Source organism: Seriola dumerili, unplaced genomic scaffold, assembly GCF_002260705.1.
Source record: "Seriola dumerili isolate Sdu_G_001 unplaced genomic scaffold, Sdu_1.0 BDQW01000011.1, whole genome shotgun sequence".
Classification (NCBI taxonomy): Eukaryota; Metazoa; Chordata; class Actinopteri; order Carangiformes; family Carangidae; genus Seriola; species Seriola dumerili.
The window spans coordinates 6,257,901-6,284,121 of NW_019174266.1; the positions used below are offsets into that span (position 1 = coordinate 6,257,901).

At 35.8% G+C, this 26,221-nt stretch overlaps 2 protein-coding genes across 3 annotated transcripts in view; one reads left to right on the forward strand and one right to left on the reverse strand.

Moving 5' to 3' along the window:
- Positions 1-14,341, forward strand: part of fsd2 (fibronectin type III and SPRY domain containing 2) — a 20,059-nt gene extending 5,718 nt beyond the window's left edge. For both annotated transcript variants that reach the window (XM_022748749.1, XM_022748745.1), the window contains exons 7-13: positions 9,930-10,094; positions 10,225-10,359; positions 10,547-10,700; positions 11,423-11,556; positions 12,372-12,504; positions 12,607-12,783; positions 13,985-14,341. In XM_022748749.1, coding sequence (XP_022604470.1) covers positions 9,930-10,094; positions 10,225-10,359; positions 10,547-10,700; positions 11,423-11,556; positions 12,372-12,504; positions 12,607-12,783; positions 13,985-14,234 — 1,148 coding nt within the window. In that variant the 3' untranslated portion in view covers positions 14,235-14,341. The remainder of the gene's footprint in view (positions 1-9,929; positions 10,095-10,224; positions 10,360-10,546; positions 10,701-11,422; positions 11,557-12,371; positions 12,505-12,606; positions 12,784-13,984) is intronic.
- Positions 14,342-14,607: 266 nt separating this feature from the next.
- Positions 14,608-23,018, reverse strand: LOC111224315 (UPF0469 protein KIAA0907 homolog). The gene is made up of 14 exons (XM_022748756.1): positions 22,899-23,018; positions 21,754-22,027; positions 21,544-21,663; positions 21,328-21,404; positions 20,908-20,960; positions 20,520-20,725; positions 19,513-19,721; positions 19,248-19,308; positions 18,906-18,963; positions 18,450-18,685; positions 18,098-18,202; positions 17,003-17,088; positions 16,800-16,918; positions 14,608-16,344 (listed from the first exon to the last, which is right to left on the reverse strand). The coding sequence occupies exons 1-14, from the start codon at positions 22,925-22,927 to the stop codon at positions 16,214-16,216; spliced, it is 1,764 nt and encodes a 587-aa protein (XP_022604477.1). The 5' UTR covers positions 22,928-23,018; the 3' UTR covers positions 14,608-16,213.
- Between the last annotated feature and the right edge of the window lie 3,203 nt (positions 23,019-26,221).

Consider the following 26,221-nt stretch of genomic DNA (forward strand, 5'->3'; position numbering starts at 1 on the left):
TACTATGACATTTTTATCACTTTTTATGCCTTACTATACTGTGACATTTTTATCACTTTTTATGCCTTACTATACTGTGACATTGTTGACATTTTAATGCCTTACTATACTATGATGTTTTTATGCCTTACATGCCTATGACATTGTTTGACGTTTCTTATGCCTTACTATACTATGACATTTTTTGACATTTTAATGCCTTACTATACTATGATGTTTTTATGCCTTACATGCCTATGACATTGTTGACATCTTAATGCCTTACTATACTATGATGTTTTTATGCCTTACATGCCTATGACATTGTTGACATCTTAATGCCTTACTATACTATGATGTTTTTATGCCTTACATGCCTATGACATTGTTGACATCTTAATGCCTTACTATACTATGATGTTTTTATGCCTTACATGCCTATGACATTGTTGACATCTTAATGCCTTACTATACTATGATGTTTTTATGCCTTACATGCCTATGACATTGTTGACATCTTAATGCCTTACTATACTATGATGTTTTTATGCCTTACATGCCTATGACATTGTTGACATCTTAATGCCTTACTATACTATGATGTTTTTATGCCTTACATGCCTATGACATTGTTGACATCTTAATGCCTTACTATACTATGATGTTTTTATGCCTTACATGCCTATGACATTGTTGACATCTTAATGCCTTACTATACTATGATGTTTTTATGCCTTACATGCCTATGACATTGTTGACATCTTAATGCCTTACTATACTATGATGTTTTTATGCCTTACATGCCTATGACATTGTTGACATCTTAATGCCTTACTATACTATGATGTTTTTATGCCTTACATGCCTATGACATTGTTGACATCTTAATGCCTTACTATACTATGATGTTTTTATGCCTTACATGCCTATGACATTGTTGACATCTTAATGCCTTACTATACTATGATGTTTTTATGCCTTACATGCCTATGACATTGTTGACATCTTAATGCCTTACTATACTATGATGTTTTTATGCCTTACATGCCTATGACATTGTTGACATCTTAATGCCTTACTATACTATGATGTTTTTATGCCTTACATGCCTATGACATTGTTGACATCTTAATGCCTTACTATACTATGATGTTTTTATGCCTTACATGCCTATGACATTGTTGACATCTTAATGCCTTACTATACTATGATGTTTTTATGCCTTACATGCCTATGACATTGTTGACATCTTAATGCCTTACTATACTATGATGTTTTTATGCCTTACATGCCTATGACATTGTTGACATCTTAATGCCTTACTATACTATGATGTTTTTATGCCTTACATGCCTATGACATTGTTGACATCTTAATGCCTTACTATACTATGATGTTTTTATGCCTTACATGCCTATGACATTGTTGACATCTTAATGCCTTACTATACTATGATGTTTTTATGCCTTACATGCCTATGACATTGTTGACATCTTAATGCCTTACTATACTATGATGTTTTTATGCCTTACATGCCTATGACATTGTTGACATCTTAATGCCTTACTATACTATGATGTTTTTATGCCTTACATGCCTATGACATTGTTGACATCTTAATGCCTTACTATACTATGATGTTTTTATGCCTTACATGCCTATGACATTGTTGACATCTTAATGCCTTACTATACTATGATGTTTTTATGCCTTACATGCCTATGACATTGTTGACATCTTAATGCCTTACTATACTATGATGTTTTTATGCCTTACATGCCTATGACATTGTTGACATCTTAATGCCTTACTATACTATGATGTTTTTATGCCTTACATGCCTATGACATTGTTGACATCTTAATGCCTTACTATACTATGATGTTTTTATGCCTTACATGCCTATGACATTGTTGACATCTTAATGCCTTACTATACTATGATGTTTTTATGCCTTACATGCCTATGACATTGTTGACATCTTAATGCCTTACTATACTATGATGTTTTTATGCCTTACATGCCTATGACATTGTTGACATCTTAATGCCTTACTATACTATGATGTTTTTATGCCTTACATGCCTATGACATTGTTGACATCTTAATGCCTTACTATACTATGATGTTTTTATGCCTTACATGCCTATGACATTGTTGACATCTTAATGCCTTACTATACTATGATGTTTTTATGCCTTACATGCCTATGACATTGTTGACATCTTAATGCCTTACTATACTATGATGTTTTTATGCCTTACATGCCTATGACATTGTTGACATCTTAATGCCTTACTATACTATGATGTTTTTATGCCTTACATGCCTATGACATTGTTGACATCTTAATGCCTTACTATACTATGATGTTTTTATGCCTTACATGCCTATGACATTGTTGACATCTTAATGCCTTACTATACTATGATGTTTTTATGCCTTACATGCCTATGACATTGTTGACATCTTAATGCCTTACTATACTATGATGTTTTTATGCCTTACATGCCTATGACATTGTTGACATTTTAATGCCTTACTATACTATGACATTTTTTGACATTTCAATGCCTTACTATATTATGATGTTTTATGACGTTTTTATGCTTTATTATACTATGACATTTTTTAAAAATTTCTATGCCTTACAATACTATGACATTTTTTGACCTTTTTATGCCTTACTATACTATGACATTTTTTGACATTTTAATGCCTTACTATACTATGACATTTTTTGACATTTTAATGCCTTACTATACTATGACATTTTTTGACATTTTAATGCCTTACTATACTATGACATTTTTTGACATTTTAATGCCTTACTATACTATGACATTTTTTGACATTTTAATGCCTTACTATACTATGACATTTTTTGACATTTTAATGCCTTACTATACTATGACATTTTTTGACATTTTAATGCCTTACTATACTATGACATTTTTTGACATTTTAATGCCTTACTATACTATGACATTTTTTGACATTTTAATGCCTTACTATACTATGACATTTTTTGACATTTTAATGCCTTACTATACTATGACATTTTTTGACATTTTAATGCCTTACTATACTATGACATTTTTTGACATTTTAATGCCTTACTATACTATGACATTTTTTGACATTTTAATGCCTTACTATACTATGACATTTTTTGACATTTTAATGCCTTACTATACTATGACATTTTTTGACATTTTAATGCCTTACTATACTATGACATTTTTTGACATTTTAATGCCTTACTATACTATGACATTTTTTGACATTTTAATGCCTTACTATACTATGACATTTTTTGACATTTTAATGCCTTACTATACTATGACATTTTTTGACATTTTAATGCCTTACTATACTATGACATTTTTTGACATTTTAATGCCTTACTATACTATGACATTTTTTGACATTTTAATGCCTTACTATACTATGACATTTTTTGACATTTTAATGCCTTACTATACTATGACATTTTTTGACATTTTAATGCCTTACTATACTATGACATTTTTTGACATTTTAATGCCTTACTATACTATGACATTTTTTGACATTTTAATGCCTTACTATACTATGACATTTTTTGACATTTTAATGCCTTACTATACTATGACATTTTTTGACATTTTAATGCCTTACTATACTATGACATTTTTTGACATTTTAATGCCTTACTATACTATGACATTTTTTGACATTTTAATGCCTTACTATACTATGACATTTTTTGACATTTTAATGCCTTACTATACTATGACATTTTTTGACATTTTAATGCCTTACTATACTATGACATTTTTTGACATTTTAATGCCTTACTATACTATGACATTTTTTGACATTTTAATGCCTTACTATACTATGACATTTTTTGACATTTTAATGCCTTACTATACTATGACATTTTTTGACATTTTAATGCCTTACTATACTATGACATTTTTTGACATTTTAATGCCTTACTATACTATGACATTTTTTGACATTTTAATGCCTTACTATACTATGACATTTTTTGACATTTTAATGCCTTACTATACTATGACATTTTTTGACATTTTAATGCCTTACTATACTATGACATTTTTTGACATTTTAATGCCTTACTATACTATGACATTTTTTGACATTTTAATGCCTTACTATACTATGACATTTTTTGACATTTTAATGCCTTACTATACTATGACATTTTTTGACATTTTAATGCCTTACTATACTATGACATTTTTTGACATTTTAATGCCTTACTATACTATGACATTTTTTGACATTTTAATGCCTTACTATACTATGACATTTTTTGACATTTTAATGCCTTACTATACTATGACATTTTTTGACATTTTAATGCCTTACTATACTATGACATTTTTTGACATTTTAATGCCTTACTATACTATGACATTTTTTGACATTTTAATGCCTTACTATACTATGACATTTTTTGACATTTTAATGCCTTACTATACTATGACATTTTTTGACATTTTAATGCCTTACTATACTATGACATTTTTTGACATTTTAATGCCTTACTATACTATGACATTTTTTGACATTTTAATGCCTTACTATACTATGACATTTTTTGACATTTTAATGCCTTACTATACTATGACATTTTTTGACATTTTAATGCCTTACTATACTATGACATTTTTTGACATTTTAATGCCTTACTATACTATGACATTTTTTGACATTTTAATGCCTTACTATACTATGACATTTTTTGACATTTTAATGCCTTACTATACTATGACATTTTTTGACATTTTTATGCCTTACTATACTATGACATTTTTCGACCTTTTTATGCCTGACTATACTATGACATTTTTCGACATTTTAATACCTTAGTATACTATGACATTTTTTGACGTTTTTATGCCTTACTATACTATGACATTTTTGACGTTTTTATGCCTTACTATACTATGACATTTTTTGACAATTTTAATGCCTTACTATACTATGATGTTTTTATGCCTTACTATACTATGACATTTTTTGACAATTTTATGCCTTACTATACTATGACATTTTTTGACGTTTTTATGCCTTACTATACTATGACATTTTTTGACATTTTAATGCCTTACTATATTATGATGTTTTTATGCCTTACTATACTATGACATTTTTTGGCATTTTTATGCCTTACTATACTATGATGTTTTCATGCCTCACATGCCTATGACATTTTTTGACAATATCATGCCTTACTATACTATGACATTTTTTGACAATTTTAATGCCTTACTATACTATGACGTTTTTACGCCTTACTGTACTATGACATTTTTTGACCTTTTTATGCCTTACTATACTATGACATTTTTTGACATTTTAATGCCTTACTATACTATGACGTTTTTATGCCTTACTATACTATGACGTTTTTATGCGTTACTGTACTATGACGTTTTTATGCCTTACTTTACTATGACATTTTATGACATTTTTATGCCTTAATATAATATCATATGTTTTTGACATTTTTATGCCTTACTATACAATGACGTTTTTATGACTTTTTATCCTTTACTGTACTATGACGTTTCTATGTCTCACTGAAAAGATGATTTCTTATGACAGAAAGATGAAAAACAGATTCAGACCGACAATTAAACACTTCAATGTGGCTGGTTTTTATTAGTGCATAATGGACAGATCTGGTACAAGGCACACCAAGGTCTCTCTATGAGTAACAAAATTTTGACTGCTTGTATGGTCTTTGGCTCTCCAGTGTGCTTGACGGTCTGATGTTGATGTGGAGATCTTCTAATCCGTGGGGCCACTTAGCTTTTCTCATCCTCCTTCAGAGCTCCTGAGATATTGTCCATCTGTGGGGATCTAAACATATAAGCAAAAACAAACATTCCTCAATCTAACAAGGACCTCCAGACGTGTCGTAAATAACTTGGTGTCCTACACAATTATACAGTCATACATCATTTATAGTCTAAAATCAAAGTAATATGCATGTAAAATGATTAATACCTTACGTTATTCTATGCCTTACTATACCATGACGTTTTTTGAATTTTTTTTCTCTTACAATATTATGTAGTTTTTATGACTTTTCATGCCTCACTATACAATGACGTTTTAATGACTTTTATGCATTATTATACTGTGGCCTTTTTATGCCCTACTGAACAGATGATATCTTCTGACAGAAATATGAAAAAGAGCACACAGTCAATCAGACTGACAAGTTACTTACTATACTATAACGTTTTATGCCTTACTATACTATGTCGTTTTTATTACTTTTATATTTTATTATACTTTGACCTTTTTTGCCTTATTATACTATGAGGTTTTCATGCCTTAATATACCATGATGTTTTTTGACATTTTTATGCCTTACTATACTATGTCGTTTTTATTACTTTCATGTTTTATTTAGTATGACATTGTTTGAAATTTTTATGCCTTAATATACTTTGACATTTATTAACATTTTTATGCCTTACTATACTATGACATTTTTTGACATTTTAATGCCTTACTATACTATGATGTTTTTATGCCTTACATGCCTATGTCATTGTTTGACAATTTCATGCCTTACTATACTATGATGTTTTTATGCCTTACATGCCTATGTCATTGTTTGACAATTTCATGCCTTACTATACTATGATGTTTTTATGCCTTACATGCCTATGTCATTGTTTGACAATTTCATGCCTTACTATACTATGATGTTTTTATGCCTTACATGCCTATGTCATTGTTTGACAATTTCATGCCTTACTATACTATGATGTTTTTATGCCTTACATGCCTATGTCATTGTTTGACAATTTCATGCCTTACTATACTATGATGTTTTTATGCCTTACATGCCTATGTCATTGTTTGACAATTTCATGCCTTACTATACTATGATGTTTTTATGCCTTACATGCCTATGTCATTGTTTGACAATTTCATGCCTTACTATACTATGATGTTTTTATGCCTTACATGCCTATGTCATTGTTTGACAATTTCATGCCTTACTATACTATGATGTTTTTATGCCTTACATGCCTATGTCATTGTTTGACAATTTCATGCCTTACTATACTATGATGTTTTTATGCCTTACATGCCTATGTCATTGTTTGACAATTTCATGCCTTACTATACTATGATGTTTTTATGCCTTACATGCCTATGTCATTGTTTGACAATTTCATGCCTTACTATACTATGATGTTTTTATGCCTTACATGCCTATGTCATTGTTTGACAATTTCATGCCTTACTATACTATGATGTTTTTATGCCTTACATGCCTATGTCATTGTTTGACAATTTCATGCCTTACTATACTATGATGTTTTTATGCCTTACATGCCTATGTCATTGTTTGACAATTTCATGCCTTACTATACTATGATGTTTTTATGCCTTACATGCCTATGTCATTGTTTGACAATTTCATGCCTTACTATACTATGATGTTTTTATGCCTTACATGCCTATGTCATTGTTTGACAATTTCATGCCTTACTATACTATGATGTTTTTATGCCTTACATGCCTATGTCATTGTTTGACAATTTCATGCCTTACTATACTATGATGTTTTTATGCCTTACATGCCTATGTCATTGTTTGACAATTTCATGCCTTACTATACTATGATGTTTTTATGCCTTACATGCCTATGTCATTGTTTGACAATTTCATGCCTTACTATACTATGATGTTTTTATGCCTTACATGCCTATGTCATTGTTTGACAATTTCATGCCTTACTATACTATGATGTTTTTATGCCTTACATGCCTATGTCATTGTTTGACAATTTCATGCCTTACTATACTATGATGTTTTTATGCCTTACATGCCTATGTCATTGTTTGACAATTTCATGCCTTACTATACTATGATGTTTTTATGCCTTACATGCCTATGTCATTGTTTGACAATTTCATGCCTTACTATACTATGATGTTTTTATGCCTTACATGCCTATGTCATTGTTTGACAATTTCATGCCTTACTATACTATGATGTTTTTATGCCTTACATGCCTATGTCATTGTTTGACAATTTCATGCCTTACTATACTATGATGTTTTTATGCCTTACATGCCTATGTCATTGTTTGACAATTTCATGCCTTACTATACTATGATGTTTTTATGCCTTACATGCCTATGTCATTGTTTGACAATTTCATGCCTTACTATACTATGATGTTTTTATGCCTTACATGCCTATGTCATTGTTTGACAATTTCATGCCTTACTATACTATGATGTTTTTATGCCTTACATGCCTATGTCATTGTTTGACAATTTCATGCCTTACTATACTATGATGTTTTTATGCCTTACATGCCTATGTCATTGTTTGACAATTTCATGCCTTACTATACTATGATGTTTTTATGCCTTACATGCCTATGTCATTGTTTGACAATTTCATGCCTTACTATACTATGATGTTTTTATGCCTTACATGCCTATGTCATTGTTTGACAATTTCATGCCTTACTATACTATGATGTTTTTATGCCTTACATGCCTATGTCATTGTTTGACAATTTCATGCCTTACTATACTATGATGTTTTTATGCCTTACATGCCTATGTCATTGTTTGACAATTTCATGCCTTACTATACTATGATGTTTTTATGCCTTACATGCCTATGTCATTGTTTGACAATTTCATGCCTTACTATACTATGATGTTTTTATGCCTTACATGCCTATGTCATTGTTTGACAATTTCATGCCTTACTATACTATGATGTTTTTATGCCTTACATGCCTATGTCATTGTTTGACAATTTCATGCCTTACTATACTATGATGTTTTTATGCCTTACATGCCTATGTCATTGTTTGACAATTTCATGCCTTACTATACTATGATGTTTTTATGCCTTACATGCCTATGTCATTGTTTGACAATTTCATGCCTTACTATACTATGATGTTTTTATGCCTTACATGCCTATGTCATTGTTTGACAATTTCATGCCTTACTATACTATGATGTTTTTATGCCTTACATGCCTATGTCATTGTTTGACAATTTCATGCCTTACTATACTATGATGTTTTTATGCCTTACATGCCTATGTCATTGTTTGACAATTTCATGCCTTACTATACTATGATGTTTTTATGCCTTACATGCCTATGTCATTGTTTGACAATTTCATGCCTTACTATACTATGATGTTTTTATGCCTTACATGCCTATGTCATTGTTTGACAATTTCATGCCTTACTATACTATGATGTTTTTATGCCTTACATGCCTATGTCATTGTTTGACAATTTCATGCCTTACTATACTATGATGTTTTTATGCCTTACATGCCTATGTCATTGTTTGACAATTTCATGCCTTACTATACTATGATGTTTTTATGCCTTACATGCCTATGTCATTGTTTGACAATTTCATGCCTTACTATACTATGATGTTTTTATGCCTTACATGCCTATGTCATTGTTTGACAATTTCATGCCTTACTATACTATGATGTTTTTATGCCTTACATGCCTATGTCATTGTTTGACAATTTCATGCCTTACTATACTATGATGTTTTTATGCCTTACATGCCTATGTCATTGTTTGACAATTTCATGCCTTACTATACTATGATGTTTTTATGCCTTACATGCCTATGTCATTGTTTGACAATTTCATGCCTTACTATACTATGACTTTTTATGCCTTACAATACTATGACATTTTTTGACCTTTTTATGCCTTCCTGAACAGATGATATCTTCTGACAGAAATATGAAAAAGAGCACACAGTCAATCAGACTGTCAAGTTACTTACTATACTATAACTCTTTATGCCTTATTATACTATGAGGTGTTCATGCCTTAATATACCATGATGTTTTTTGACATTTTTATGCCTTACTATACTATTTCTCTAATTTATAAACAGCTCCATCTGCCCCAGTAATCAACCCCCAGATGCCCAATTCTGCCACCCAGACGTCTCTGCGCGTGTGCTGGAGTTTGTTCTCTGATGACACGGTGGAGTATTATGAGCTTTACTACAGACCAGTGCTGGAGGACATGCCAGCAGACAGTACCTGTGCACCACATGGTATAACACAGACACACTGACTGCATGATAACACCATCTACTGTTGAAATGGGATCTGCTGATGTGGGGAATCTCTCATTTCTCCAAAGGACACTAGTGATGGGTTTTGAAATCTGTTCTTTTTCTCCAGAAAGCAAGGTGAAAGTGAAGGAGACCCACTGCACTGTGACAGATCTTCTGCCTAATGCTCAGTATGAGCTGTGGGTGACGGCTACCAACACCACTGGCATCAGCCCAGCGAGTGAGAAGGCCTTATACATGACAGGTAAAAAATGTCACCCTCCTTAAACTACACGAAGACTCACTAAACCTGACAGCTGAAATAATTGTTCTGTTGTCTGGATGTCCCCTGAAACCAGTTTCAGATGTATTTTTTACCCCCGTTTTGTAAATACTCCAGCCTCACTTGATTGATGTTAGAGAGAATAAAGTCTTAAATCCTTGCTCCCTAGTGCCGTCGCCTCCGGTGATCAAGCAGAGGGAGTGTACAAGCTGTCCAGAGGCTGCTCTGATCCGCTGGGAGTCAGGAAACACCAACCCTGTAGACTCTTACAACGTGGAGCTGAGTGAGATGGGTACTGATGGCACAGAGAGTGGTGTTACTGAGTAAGAATGTGTTGACATACGCTTACAGTTGACAGATTTGACACAGAAACAAGGTCAAGATTTAATTGTGCATTTCCTTGAGATCTGGCTTGTTTTTCTTTTTTTAAGAATTCACGCACAAAGATAAATAAGATTAACTTAGTTGAAACAGGAATGCTCCACTGGAAATAAATCTTCAAAGATGCAGTCCCCCACAATATTAGTCTTCACTGGCCTGTCCTTTAATAAGGCTTTGGCTTCGTTTTATATCCATAAACAAAAGCCTGCATTAGTGCTTGCCTGGGATTTTTGAGGTCCCATGGTTATAGAGCTGCTGAATCAAGACACACTCTGTCCTAGAAAATCTATTCTTAGCTTCAGCTCCTGCAGCACTGTTAGCCTCAGCTAGAATACTGTCCTCACATTTGGGGTCATTTTTCATTTTTCCTCTGGACATTTCATAGAACAAACCATTTATTTGAATATTCTGTGTATTTCTGCATATAGGAATCTAACCTGCCTTAATTAATATAGCTCCATGGTCTAAATATGACAAAGTTTCTTTTTAACCACCCCATTTATCCACTTAGTATTTCAGAAGTAGTTAGAGAAGATCTTATTTCAAGGGTTTCATCTCTAGTAGAGGTTTACAAATAAAGGGCAATCCAAAAAGTTCATATCATATTGCATTTAATATGTTTAGAAGTGATATCAGCCTTCTGTCACAATGTTTAATCCCCCAGGTCTATAGTAGCCGTGCCCACCTGTCAGTGTCTTATCCAACTGCAGACTGGACAGCGTTACCTCATCTCTGTGAGAGCAGTCAACATTGGCGGGCCCAGCGACAGGAGTGACGTCATTATAGTTTCTACAACAGGTGAGAGAAATCATGGTCCAGCCTGTCCATGAAACTTTTGGCCAGTGGTGGAAGAAGTATTTATACATCTACTGAAGTGAAAGTAGTCATATCAATTTATAAATATATCCCTTTAAACAAAAGTACTAGCAGCAAAATACTTGAAGTATCAAAAGTAAAAGTAATCATCCAAAAATTTGAACCCATAATATGAAACAAAATGAAATGTGGACTTGAACCGTCATCACAGGATAAGTATCTGTAAGTAATGAGCAGTTCAACTGATGAGTGATCACATTGTTTCATTTAAATATGTTTGAATACTGAAGAAGTTGAACCATGAATTATTTCAGAAGGAAAAAAAACAAAAACATTAGAACAAAAATGAACAATGTGTTGCAGATTATTTTTTGAATAATTTCTCACTCCTATAACTATCTGGCGTTCCAATAGACGCACCTCCTGACCCCTTGTGTGGGTCCCAGGTTGGGAACCTGGGGATTTGGAGATTAACATGCATATGATTGCAGTGCAGCTAATTTTCGCTGCTTCATAAATTGCTGTTTTGGTCACAATGCATCATATTTTATGCAAAGACTTAAAAAAAAGAAAAAAAGAAAAAAAAAAAGATATTTTTCATTATTTATTTATTTTTGAAGTCTTAATCTGAAAAGTAACCAAAGCTGTAAAATAATGTAGTGGAATGGAAGAATAAAGTAGCCATTCATGAAAATGCTAAAGTAATATTGCCTCAAAATTGTTAGCAAAAAGGTAAATGTACTTACTTAATTAGCACGATAACTTTTGGCACATTCAATGTTTGTTCACCTGTACAGGTACATTCTTCCATCTCCTGGAGGAGACTGCCCATCCTTGCCTGTCCATCTCCGAAGATGGCTTCACCATGTTTTATGGAGATGAGGAGCTGTCTATTAGTGCTATGGCCTTTGATGATAACACCTTTACCAGGTAAAGAACACAATGGCTAAATAATTGGGACTTTCAAGATTTCCATTTTATGAATGTAAATATGTACATTGTGTGTGTGTGTGTGTGTGTTTGTACCTACAGATGTGTAGCTGTCCTGGGAGATCTGATTCCAGTGCGAGGCAGACATTACTGGGAAGTTGAGGTAGATGATGGGACAGAGTTCAGGATTGGAGTTGCATATATGGACACAGAGAGGAGCTCGTACCTCGGAGCCAACAACACCTCCTGGTGTATGAGACACATTCTCACTCCAACCAGGTAAAAGTGCAACTTCTGTTAAAATAGCACCACTGTGGATCTTATTAACTCTAATGTTCTGTTCAGCCCATCTGGGGTTATATATGATCATTATATACAATGGATTTTCATGCTCTGTGGTGTTGCCAGTACTTATAGCACAGCACTACTCCTCCAAAATAAGTCTATTAGGATTTCTGTTATTGGAGTTGCATAACAGTCACTTATACACTGTAGCATGTTATTCTGTGGAGTGACATTACTGGAGTTTTATATGTCAGCGAGAGTTTTTAGCAAACAAAAGGTGTAAATATTTGTTTGCACAAAGCCCATATGTTCTTACTTGGTGCAATAACAATGTGTTTGTAACAATTTGTGGCAGAGGAAATGGTCACAACTTCAATACTTTGAACATATGTTGGGTTTTTCAGTAAGGTCAGAAGACAAGAAAAAATATTTGAACTAAAAACATTGATTTTGCAATAATATAATATTTACACAGACAGCAGTGGGGTCTGTGGGACCCCGAACAATGAGGAAGTAAAAGTTTAAACAAAACAAAGGTTAAAGTGGCCCTGGTTTTGTTGCTTAGTTATTCCTGTTTGTTGTGCAAGCTGTAGAGGACAAACTGGCTTTCATTTGCACGGCACTACACAGACCAAGTAGATGCAGATTTTTCAAACAATCTGAGATCAGAATTAGCTTGCTGATCTTCTCAGGGACTACTACTGCAGTTCATGGAAACTGGGCCAAGACTGTATTTTTAGCCACAAGAAAATTTCATTTCCTAAGCAAAAAAAAAAAAAAATTGTGGATCCGCTCTATGCAAAACTAAGCCCATTGAAGGTAGAAAAGCCCAGAGTTGAAGATCTGTTACTTTATATGTGTTGCTATGGCAACTCTTCTTGGAACAAAGCAGGACAGTTGAATCGTCACATTTAGCAAATCATTCAGAGCCACCATATCACACAAGCCCTGAATGTGGTTTCCATTGTGGGCATCATCCTGGTGACTCTGCCTACGCACAATTCAACAATCACATTTCTAATTTTCTTTAATCCGCAGCGATTTGAAATCCGGCTGTTGGCTCATGATTCAGCATCTGCTTCACTACTGGCTGACAGAGGGAAAATTATCCCAACAGAATGAGAGCAAAAGCTTTTTATTTAGAACTTCTTTGCTATTCAGAATCATTAAGTTGTCCTCTTTTTTTTCCCTTTAGGCATAAATATGAGTTTTTACACAATGGTTGGAGTCCTGACTTGAGGATTACAGTGAACCCAGTGCGGATAGGAGTGGCACTGGACTACGAGAGGGGGACGCTGTCCTTCTTTAATGTGGATCTGGAACAACACCTACACACCTTCCACTGTCACTTCCAAAGTTATGTCCACCCCTGCTTTGGCCTGGACAACCCAGGAGCTCTTACTGTACACAACAGTATAGAGGCTCCCGAGTACACATTCACCTGACACCAGCAATCATGTCTAGTATCACAATGTAAAGCCTGGTGGGAAGAGACAACACTTTGGTTAAAAAAATAAAAAATAAAATAAAATTCTGGGGGACATCCCCATTAAGAAACACCTGTCATTGAGGATGTAGACATCTGCTGATCTTCCTCAATAGTATAAAATGTGTGTGATCCAGAAACAATAAGGGGTTTTCAGTTGTTTTTATTGTAGTATTCCATGGGAACAGGCATACACCATTTTCCAAGATAAGAAAAAGTTTCACTGAATTTTACAATATGTACTTATACCATCAGTAACTGCAGCAGACCAAGTGTTGAAATTCAAAAGTGAAAATAAGGAGCTTGTTTCTGTTTAACAAAAGATGCATTGCAAAATGAAATAAATGGTTTTAAGAAGGAAAAAAAAATCAATTTGTTATTATACAATTGTATTCACATCTGAAAAGGAAAAATCCACCCTGAATACTTCCACACTGTTAAAAGTGGCTGCTGATGATGTGCTTTGCTTTTCTGGACCAAATTTTTTTTTGGCAAGTGCACATTTTAGAGTCTGACCCTTGGAGTAAAAAAGAAAAGCTTCTATCATGAGAGCAATAACAAGGGAGAAAAAGATTTATATTCTCTAAAACCATATCCTCAAAATTTGCTAATAACATTGAGCCACATGATGTATTGCATTTTAAGTCATGTGGCTACAAACGTATGTACAGTGCCAATGCACTACTCGGCAGGCTATCTATATTTACATTTGCTATGTAGGTGGGCATACATTTACCCATGCCCACCTTTGACTAAAACCAACCCACTGTTAGAGGGATTGTAGAAAGGCATTCTGGGAGATGCATGAAAAATAACTAACTGAAACAGATGTACACAAAGCAAAACCAACACCAGGACAAGAAAATGAAAACCATTCTTCCTTGAGAGTCCAGGAAAGCACCAAACATCAGAGACTGGTGATAATTCAAAAAACATGCATACCGTAGCTTTTTAGCATCTTCAGCCGGCTTGTTATCATCTGTGCTTCATTACTGATAAGAACCGTAAACAGATTGTCTATCAATGATCAAAGATTTTTTTCCCCTTTTGGCAATCATCATTAATCAGCACAGATGACTGCTGCTTAATTTAAAGCAACCCCTTTGTGCACCCTTTCCCATCTGCCAATCCTGACGAGTGAGCGGTGCATTCTGACAAAACCTTGTATCTCCATTCTCCGTAGGCCTGCTGCTTGATTCTAGGTGTGTGAGGCACACGTGACTATGGCTCTTTTATCCACTCTGCTACCTTCTGCCGGGCTCACATATCTAGCTGAAGCCTTTGACATTTGTGAATGTTTGTAGTGCATTTGATTTGCAACTGACTTTGTCTTAACAAACACAGGCCCACAGTAGAACTAGACCAAGAGAGGGAGAAATCTCCATTCAGGAGAACCAAGCTGTAGCTGCAGATCAACTTATTTTGTGATCACTATGTAAAATGAACCAAAATAGAGGTAAATGACAGAGGCTGCACTGATGTGTAAAGTGAGAGTGAAAGCCCTAAAACAATATGAAAACAAAGATGATTGCCCAACCCTAATTACTTCTATATAAATACTGTCAACCTGACAAAGCTTAGTCAGCTGCCCTTTAAGTCCCAAAATTGAGGTCAGTACATAAAGTGGCACCAGAAATATGAAGGTGTCTTTAAATGCCATAAGGAGAAGAATGCAAAACCATGTCTGCTTGGATTGAAGCAAAAAGTCAAACAAAAACATTTAGCTTGGAGAATGGTCAGCAATAAAGAAGTTGTTTGCAGTAAATGGGGAAAATATGGCAAAACACTGGTATAGTCCTCAACACAAGGGTGGATTTTTCCTTTTATGGGGTTTGAGTTTAAGAACTGCGCTGATAAACTGAATGTAGACTTTGGGTCTGCGAGTATCCTGGACAGTGGGGGTGGGGCGGGGCAGGGCGGGGCAGGGCAGGGAAGGGGTTATGAGTTAGCTGTCTTACTGCTGCGTGTCCTCTCCTCCTCTTCGTCAGAGGAATCTCCTCCGTAGGGCACAAGCCCTGATGCATCTTCGTCCACTTTAGACTTCTTCTCACACACATCCTCTTGAGCACCTGTAAGGGCACAATAAAAATGGAGAGATAGAGAAAAGTAGCAAGGAGGTGGGAGACATAAGAGAAAGACGGGAGGCAAAGAGAGAGGGGGAGAGACAAAGCGAGAACAAAACAAAAAGGAAACCCATTGAGGAGCCCCATGTTAGCGGTGGTTTTTGAGTTCGTTTGATCCACAGCCAGGGGAGGGAAGATATCAAATGAAACGGCAGCACAGCACACATCCATAACAGGCAGGTCCGGGGACACATGTTGAGAGAGAAAACAAGGGAAAGACAAAAAACATATACAAGAAGACCGTGTTAGTGGGTTCTACCAGCGGAGAGATTCACACAGGTCTCCACTCCTCCCCCATTCCTCCACGGGGGGAGATGCCATTTCATGCAACAGACAACTCTACAGAAGAAATGTCTGAGTACTCGGGCTCTCAGAATATAAGGAAATAAAGAAATGCATACCCATTGACGCGGTGCTGCTGGGCTGACTGGTCAGATCATCTGTCACTGCGTCTCTCGGCCTTTTGCGCATAACAGGGGAAGGAGTCACAAAGGGAGGTGGTGGTGGAGGCATCAGAATCCTGAAAAGAGAAAAGCGTCAGTATCTACACCACACAAGATTCATGAAGAATAACATACAAAGGAAATGAGATCTATTAACAGACCTTTCTACTGCTTTTTCCTCTCCAACATTGGAGGCAGGAAGTGCAGACTCCTGATGAGGAGGACCCTCTGGAGAGCGGCTGGTTGGCTAAAATGTAAAACAATTCAAACCTTTTAGCATATTAAAAAAAAAAAAGGTTTGACCACAATAGAAACAAAACCTTTTCAGGTGTTTAGTGCTGCTAATCTTTAAACTTTTTATTTTCAAACTTAATTTTTTGTAGTTATTTGAAGTGGTCAAAAGTTACATAGAAGAAAATGCAGTTGAAAGTTGGTTATTGAATGAAAGAAAAAGAGAGAGAGAGAGAGAGAGAGAGAGAGAGAGAGAGAGAGAGAGAGACTGTGGTTAAACAACAGCATAAACAGCAGCTCATTCGCACTCTCTATTTTCATTTTAACTCTCTCTTACCAAAGACATATTCTCTGCTGTGCGTACTACAAGAAACCCTTGTTTAGTGGCCAACAGTGTCCTCTTGTATGCATGGGGACAATAAAATATAGGAATAACTAGTTCGAACCTACTTTTATTCCTTTAAAAACTTTCATTTTTAAAGAAAAAAATATTTATATAGGCAGGAAAGGCTAAAACTAATGAGCAAGACATTTTAACTATTCTAAAAAGCCCAAATTTCGTTTATTTTATTATTTAAACCTTGAAAGTTATGTGTGGCAGAGCTGGTAATTTCCATTATGGTCAGCATTGTATCTATTTTCAGAATAAACAGTGATGCAGCTAAAATCCATGCTCAACTTAGCGTAGTCATTTGTAACAGGATGGTAACTTGATGTTTAAACAACATTTATGTAACTCACTACTCAACTAGTCTAAAAATAGGCAAGAGATAGAAACAAATAGAACCCAGGTGAAAGATTTTTTTTCATGCAATTATTTCATGGAATATAATTGTGTGTTTTGTAGTTCAGTGATTTTTGTGGTGTAGCAGTGATGATTGACACTTCGCCATTCTCTGAATGGTGAAGACTTAAACTTTCATCAGTAAGTCAAACAGTTCAATCAATGAGTAAGAGACATGTTCATGTTAAAATGGCCAGAATGAACTTGGAGCAATATGTGTAGGTGTTACTCTTCAGCTAACCTGCTCTTCCTTGGCTGCCTCGTGGAAATGACGCTTGGGACTTCCTGAGTCAGGGGGGCTGCTCAAAGATGCTTCAGGTTCCACTGTCTCACTGCTGCCAGGGTCCTTAAGTAGATCAAAACCAACATATACACACTGATGCTGCAGCAGGATTTAAAAAAACCACAACTACTCCAAGGCCTCAAGGTTTCATGTGTCCTGACATTATATGGTTTATTGCATTAACACTGAGCTCAAAACCTTTTAACAATAAGTTTAATGAAGCTTGTGATGTGTGTGTCTGTGTGTGTGTACAGATTTAAACTAGTGCTTTAATCAGTAAGTGTTTGCAGCTTTAATCTTTGATAATTACCTGGACGAGATAGGGATGTGGTTTCCTAGGACACACCGGATACTGAACCATTGCCTGAGAAGATGGAGGGTTTGTCGACATGTTAGAATGACTTGGGGGACCATTTGCATTACTCCAATAACCACGGTCTCCTGGATACGCTGAATAGCCGCCAGCATACCCATTTGCTGGGTAGTTATACCAGGACCCCTGGCTAGAGTAATTGCTATTAGGTGGAAATCCATGTGCTGCGTATGCTGAAATGAAAGTATAGAATGTGGAGTTAATAGCATATATCACATGGATCAATAACAGGGTGTTCTGAAAAATTTGACCTACTATTTCAACCTATTGTTGAGGCACTAAAGATGTCAAAGGATTAATTACCACAAGAAGAATGCAGCCAGCTAGTACCTGATATTTGGTCACTCTGTTGGAATTTGCCTCTTTAGTTACAAAGAGTAAAAGAATACTCACGTTGTGTTGAGCCTGTGGCCGTGTACATCGACACCATTCGGGCATGTTCAGCTCTCACCTGGAGAACAAGACAAAAGAAAAAACTATGTAAAGAGCTGAATAAAAATCCAAAAAGGCTGTGGTGATTTATTTTCAACAACTGTATTGTGGGTAGGTGCAGAGCACTCAAAACCTATCACTGGAGATCAGGTGGTTCACACTACCGCTTTCACTCTTGGAGGTGGGTATCAGTGAAAACTATATGCTTTAATAGTTTCACCTTCTTATACCTCCAATTAGTCTTTGATTAAATTCAGACCAAATCCAAAGTATTTATTTATGGTGACAATATCACGAACTTACAGTTTCCAGCAGACTCTCAGTGAGTTTCTTCGCTGCCTCCAATCCAGCTGCGTTTGGATGGCTGTAACACAAAAAGTTAAAATTGGATAAAACAGACCGTACCGGCCAGTTTGACTCACTGTTTAAGCTTTTTTGATGATTTGATGATTTTTATTACGATTATTATTTAACTGCCTATAAGCAGCAGCATAACCACTCAAGAAAGTTGAAGTAGAATAAGGAACATGATAAATTTGCAAAAGGTGAGCCTTTAGAATGACCATACCTGATGTAAACATAAAGAGGCTCAAAAGACTCTCGTTTTGATGCTTGTTCAATGTAGCCAGAACCTTTTCCTCTGAGGAAGACTCGAGCCCCTGTCTCTGTCTGGATGTGACTCAGGTACGAGCCTCCTGGACCCTCGACCTTTTCATTCACATTAAATGAAGGCAACGCCTGGTCCAGACCCACAAAAATCTTTGTGTGCACAAAGCTCTGAGGATGAGAAGAAAATGTGATTTATTAATATGCCCTGCACATTTGGGTTGTATGTTGACATCTAAACATTGACTAGACAGACAGCTTTGTAAGCAGATGCAGTAATCCAAGGCTTTCCTCTGTAGACCAAGGACGTTCTCTCTGCTACTTCATTTGGGAGGTGGGTATCAGTGAAGGCAACATAGTCTTCACTTGCCTCACATTCTTTACCTCCATTTTCAATTAGAAGCCTGGTACAACAGATATTCAGAAAAACAGACCTAATACAACACACTGCGCAGTTGGTGCCAAACTACTAAGGCACCAACTGCACATGATTTTCTCCTAGCAAACTAGAAAGAAATATAAGAACTGTGTCCGCAGCTGTGTGTGTCTGTCCGAAAGGGAGTATAATTGACGCTTTACACATGAATTAAAAATGTTTTATAAATGCTGTTACCTAGTATTCCTTTGATGATCTGTATAGGCTAATGTGTCAACAATGGTTTTTTATTTTTTCTTGTCATGTTTCTGCTTGTGTATAAAAAAATATTACCCAGTAAAATATGATATAATAATAGATTATGAGCCAACACAGCTAAGTCCTCTTACATAAATCCTAGCTCTAGCCGCAATGTTTAATACCACTTAATTACGAAATAAACATCAAAGTACAGCTAGAAAATAGAAAAGTAAAATACTTTTGTTCTCAGCGGCTAATACGGAAATAAGTGCAAAACTGCCAGAAAACCCTATACATTTTTCACAAGTGTTTGTAGAGGCTTGAACTCCGACATAGACATCATGTCTGCCTACCCCTGAATGAGGAGCTGCAGGCCGATGTCCCTGGCCTGGCACTGAGTTGGTGTTGGGAGTCCGTGGCACAGGAGGGGGAACAACAGGCCGAGGAGGCTGAGGGTAGAGTGTGAGTGGAGGTATTACAGGCACCTGTTGTCCTCCTGATGCTGCTGAGGCCCTCAACACGCCCTCAGAGATGATCTCCTTTATCCTCATAACAGCCTCTGATGATCAGAAGAGTCAGCATGGATGTCAGCTATATTCAATCCCTTGCCAAAGAACAGGCTTTGGAATGCTTACGACATTTGTGAATTACATTACACAAAGACAATGCCAGACTCTGCATACTGAACAGATTAAGAAAAAGAAAGAAAGAAAAAAGAAAAAGAAAAAAGGTGCTACTTACTATTGACATGCTCTTGAGTCTTTCCCTGGACATGCAAATACAAAGGTCTTTGTCTAGAAGAAAGCAAATCAGAAATGTCAGACACCACAGAAATTTCACACTCCTCCAAGCATTTTCTTTTTTCTCTATTACCACTTTAACACTCAGACAATTCATTTTATGTGGTGATTGATAAATTTCATTTTTATTTGATAGATGTTTCACTCCTGGTAAATATGTTATGATTTTCTTGGCAAGCAATAAGATTTGTAGGAGAGAGATTCTGTACAGCTTGCAACAACTACTCAAAACAATAAGAAGATCTTGAGTTTTTTACAGAAACAAATAAATACCATATATCTTGTCTACTATCCAGTGATGTAAAACTTTAATATATGGAGGGCTACTTTTGCAGTAACAAGATCACGTCTTCATACATACCCTCCTCCTTTTCCCTTTTCAGCTTCAGTCATGTAGTGACCTTTTGTTGAGACAACTGCTCCACTAATCTGTCGTATCTGAAAAAGGTAATATTTTATATTAGAGAATTTTCATTTAAAGCTGTACAAAGACCAACATTTCTAATTTTCCCCATTTTTTTTTTTTTTTAAACTATTGCGGTGTGTCACGACACTACAATGGTCACTTTCCACTTACCTCCTCCTGTGTTTTGCCTTTAGTAAGGAGGTCCCTACAATTCAGTGGTACATCATTTATGTCAACCTCTGTGACAACCATTTCTTCTGTAGTGGTTGGTACAGGCACACTTGGAGGGGTCTAAAAGACAAGAAACTGTTAGTCCTCTAGTTACTGCATGAGCAAGACATATTATACAGCTATTTGCTACAGTTTTTAAATCATGTGCACCTTTGCAAGTAATGGAGGAGGAGTCAACAGCTTTCCTTTTGCCATTAACATGGCATTTATTTTAGCAGCCATGGCTGCGGCCATTTCAACTCCTCCCTGAGGTGCTGGTTTCTCTCCTGTTTGTGGTGGTTGGGAAACTGTGCTGTCTGAACCAGCAGTGCTCACCACTCCTGATAAAGAGACAGGGTGGGCTGCACTTTCATTGCTCCTCTGCTGCCTCACATCTATACTCTGTTTAGACTGGGCTGGCTGATCCCATCGGCTGGTTAGGCACCTGAGGATAAAACAAAAAAACAATAAATGAGCATACAATTGCTTCACAATTTTAACAAGAAAAACATCAAAAAACAAACTCAAAGGAAAAACCGACTGGCCATATCAATATTGAAGGTGATTTGTTAAATCTTAGATGAATGGCGAAACGTGTTCAAGATTAAAAGTTTCTCCGTTTAAAACATTGGCGTTCCACAATCAGATTAGTGAACTATGTAGCCCAAACTGTGATGTGGAAATGACATATAAACACACACACAAAAACACTTGATGGGACGTATCCAATACCTGAAACGAGACTGGTTACGTTAACGTTTGTAGATGGCTGTTTATTGCAACCAACCGATATGAGATGTTGCATGCAAATTGTGGACTTTTTAAAGTCTTTCGTTGATAAACACTTTGTCTTTTGGATGAAGTTAACAACACTCTCTCTTTTTGTTCCAAATCAACAGGCGTAATTGTAACGTTGGTTAACTGTTTATTCTCAGCTAAGCCAAAGTTAGCTAGCCTTAACTGAAAGTGAAGCAAGGCTGAGGTAGCTAACTTAGCAAGTTCCAATCCTGTTTTTGGACGTAGATATTACCAATATATCCACTTAAGACTTAATGTGAATCTAGTATTCGACTATATAGGTAACACACACCCTGTTTTAACATACTCCTATTTACTTTTAAACGTTCTAATCATACCCCTCAAGCTAACATTTATTAGCAGGCCACAACCACGTATGCTAGCTGGTGGTAAAGCTTCAGATCAACAGATTCAACTGACAAACACCGCGGCTAGCGTTAGCTTAGCTTAGCTGGCCCGTGCAACGTTACTCATGTTACCCGACAGATTTACCTCTAACAAACTAAGCGGGTACTTACGGTGTTTGTCCAGTCATTCCCGAAGACATAGCACCACTCCACTAAATCTGCGGTAAAATTAAAACAGTTTATAATGTAGTTGACGATGGACGACGGTAGCCATTAGTCTGCTCTCTCTGGCGCCGGCGATTTCTTCTGACGACTTGTCGCAAAGTCTGACTCACCGGAAGCTGAGCTGTTTTCTTGTTACGTAATACTCGGTTTAACTATATATATTAATTGTAGATCATTAAAGAATATAGGTCACCTAGTTTGGAAAACATAGGAGTTAAACTGACTCAGGACGGACTTTCAGCCAGTGGATTTAAAATGTGTGATTAAAAGAAGGAAAATCCAAAGAGTTAAGACCCTCATTGTGAGTTCATGACCATGGCTGGATTAACCTGCTTGGGAGGTCTGGGGCAATTAGTAGCGGCTGGGCCCCCATTTAAGGTAGTCAGGGCAATTTTTGATCTCTCAGAACTAGTTTGCAAGACAATCTCAAGTGTTTATAGTTGTTTGTCAAAGAGAGGAGGGAGATGTATATCATTTAAAATATGAATAACGTCACAAACATCTGAAAAAAAAGAACAAATGGAAAAAGAGTAGAGAGTAATTGAAAAAATAATTAATTTTTTAGAAAATTGGAACTCTGACCATGCGGCCAAAAGTAGCCTACTTGTACTGAAAAAATATTATTCTAGCATTTTGCATCACCATGTTTAGTACAACCTTAGACTAGCAAATTACAAACTGTACCATCACTCTTACAGATTGTGTTGTTTGTAATCCCTCTGCTAAGTATTTATTTACTACGTACATCAATCATTACATTGTACATCCTTTTTTCATGGCTGAGTGTGAGTAATTTCATTGAATGCGAAGCCAGTGTGACATCACCTTAAGGCAGAATTCAAACAGCCTATTTAGGGTTGCATAAAAAAAGAAAAAAAACACAGCCTTCTCTTTCACTTCTTGATTTTCTGCATTGGCAAATAATGTTAAACAGTGCAAAATACACAACAATAGAACACCACCTCTCTCGAAGGGCGGAGGTTGTGTAAAATGATTTAAAGATCAGGAACCATTGTTTATTTCCCATTTCCTACCAACAGCCAGCATTGTCTTCTTTTAAACCATGACCACAATCATTTCCTAACTTCAGCCAAGTAGTTTTTTAATGTCCTGCCACCATAGTACATGGTATGCATGGCATTATGATGTCATGCTGGCATCTGTCACTCTGTAGACACATATAGACCTCATGGACTGTACCTGACATGGAGTAGATGATTTTATTGGATTTTGGAGTGTCCTGCTGCATAAAGTTGGATATTAATGAGGGAACACAGACTTCCCAGAAGTTGCTGCAAGTCCTTAACACTTTACGCTAACAAGTTCAAGTTCAAACTGAAACCCGATATGTAGTAGACAAAGGCAAACATGTTGGTATGAAACATTTTGCTAATTAATGACCTAATTGGCTTAACTTTTCTCAAGAACATGATAACTCAAGAACCATAAATAGCAGAAACTTCATACTTACACCATAGATGGCATATAGAGAGCATATTAAAAAGGTAAAACGGATTCTTTTTTAAAAACCTCTGTTAGCATTCTTGATGGCATGGAGATCATGGCAGGACATAAGGCAATAAATACATCTTCTTAAACCAAACCCCCCACCCAAGTAGTTTTCCATGCAGATCAAACTGGCATATCAGCTGTGAAAATATGAATCATTTATGTAACTCTCACTTGTAATGGTTTGTTTGTTCATGCAGTCTGTTAAATACTTTTGAATATTTTAAAATGATAAATGAGGAGTGACCGGCAGAAGAGTAAGGTTGTTCCTACTTCAGTTTAGCATTATCTGGTATTCTACCACTCATTGTTGAAATTGGAGAATATCCCAGTTTAGAAGAAGAAATGCAGATTTGCTCCATGTGCCATCTCAGTTATATAAACAATGAGTTTCATTTTGTTTTCTTATGTCCTTCTTATAGTAGGTACAGTAGACGTCCAAGCCTGGGTGTCGGCTAGCCAACATGCAGTTTGAGATGCATCTCTTGCCTCCATTCAAAAAACTGAAAACCTTTGATTTAAACTAGGTCAGTCCTCTCTCTAAAAGTAAGATAGTTCAAAGTAAAACAAGAAACCTAAAGAGGCAGTTAAACAGCTACACCGACTCAGTGCAAAAATTCAATATATTAATAAGACACACTGTGATAAAGCCATTAGAGAATGAATGAGAAAGATGACATAAGTAAGAGGACAGACATTGTATTATTGCAGGAAACAGTCTGCAAACTCATAATTGACATTATTTTATTTTTCATTGAATAATTTCTATTTTTTTTCCGTGCCTTCAGACCAAGATGTGAATCAGAAGGAACAAACAAATCCCCTGATTGAGTGTACAATTCTGTCATAAGAGAGAAACAAAGATAACCATGGTCAATACATCTTATTAACCATCATTTGCTTAGCTGTTATGGCATTTATATACTGTTTAAAGAGGAAATATTCGTAATAAGCAACAATCTTTAACATATATTAGTATCCTAATCTGAAACCAACCTTGAACAAAAAGCTGTTCCCTGGGTCTGTGCATAAGGATGTTGGACAAGTGGCCAAAATAGAATGATGTTTGATCAAAAATCAATGCAAGCTGGCCTCTAGGAGACTGCTTAAAGACAGTGATAGACAACTCTGCGATCCACATCCTTCTTAACCATTTAGTTCTCTGTATACATGCTGTGTGTCACCATCCAATTCACAGGTATTCAGATAGCTAGAATGGCTGATCTCATTTGCTGCAAATCCAGTGTAAAATTCATTGTCTATAAAAATATTGAGATTTACTTGAACATAACCTTCTGACTATGTTATAATAAAAACTCCAGATGTCCGTTGCAGTTGCACAGTGGGATGTACTGTATAAATATTGTATAAAATAAGGCAGTCTTTTCAGTAGGATAAACCAGATACAAAAATTTCTGGGAGAAAAAATTTTCAAGTCCAAAATGTTTTCACATATTTCTGCTGTTGTCAAATGTCAAGCGGTTTACAGCATTAAACCAAGAGTAAGGGATTGTTGCAACAATGAATACACCCACACACCCGCACCTACAACCCAAACACACCCACACATGCATACACGCACACACACACACGCTCACACACACACACACTCACACATACACGCAAACTCCTGATGATCAACAATAACAGCTTATTCTCCAATGCAACATCCCATCCCTGGACAAATCACTGAGACGTAGACATTTCTAATATTGTTTACAGTGCAATACAAAAGTGTTCATTCAAACTGGTACTGTACT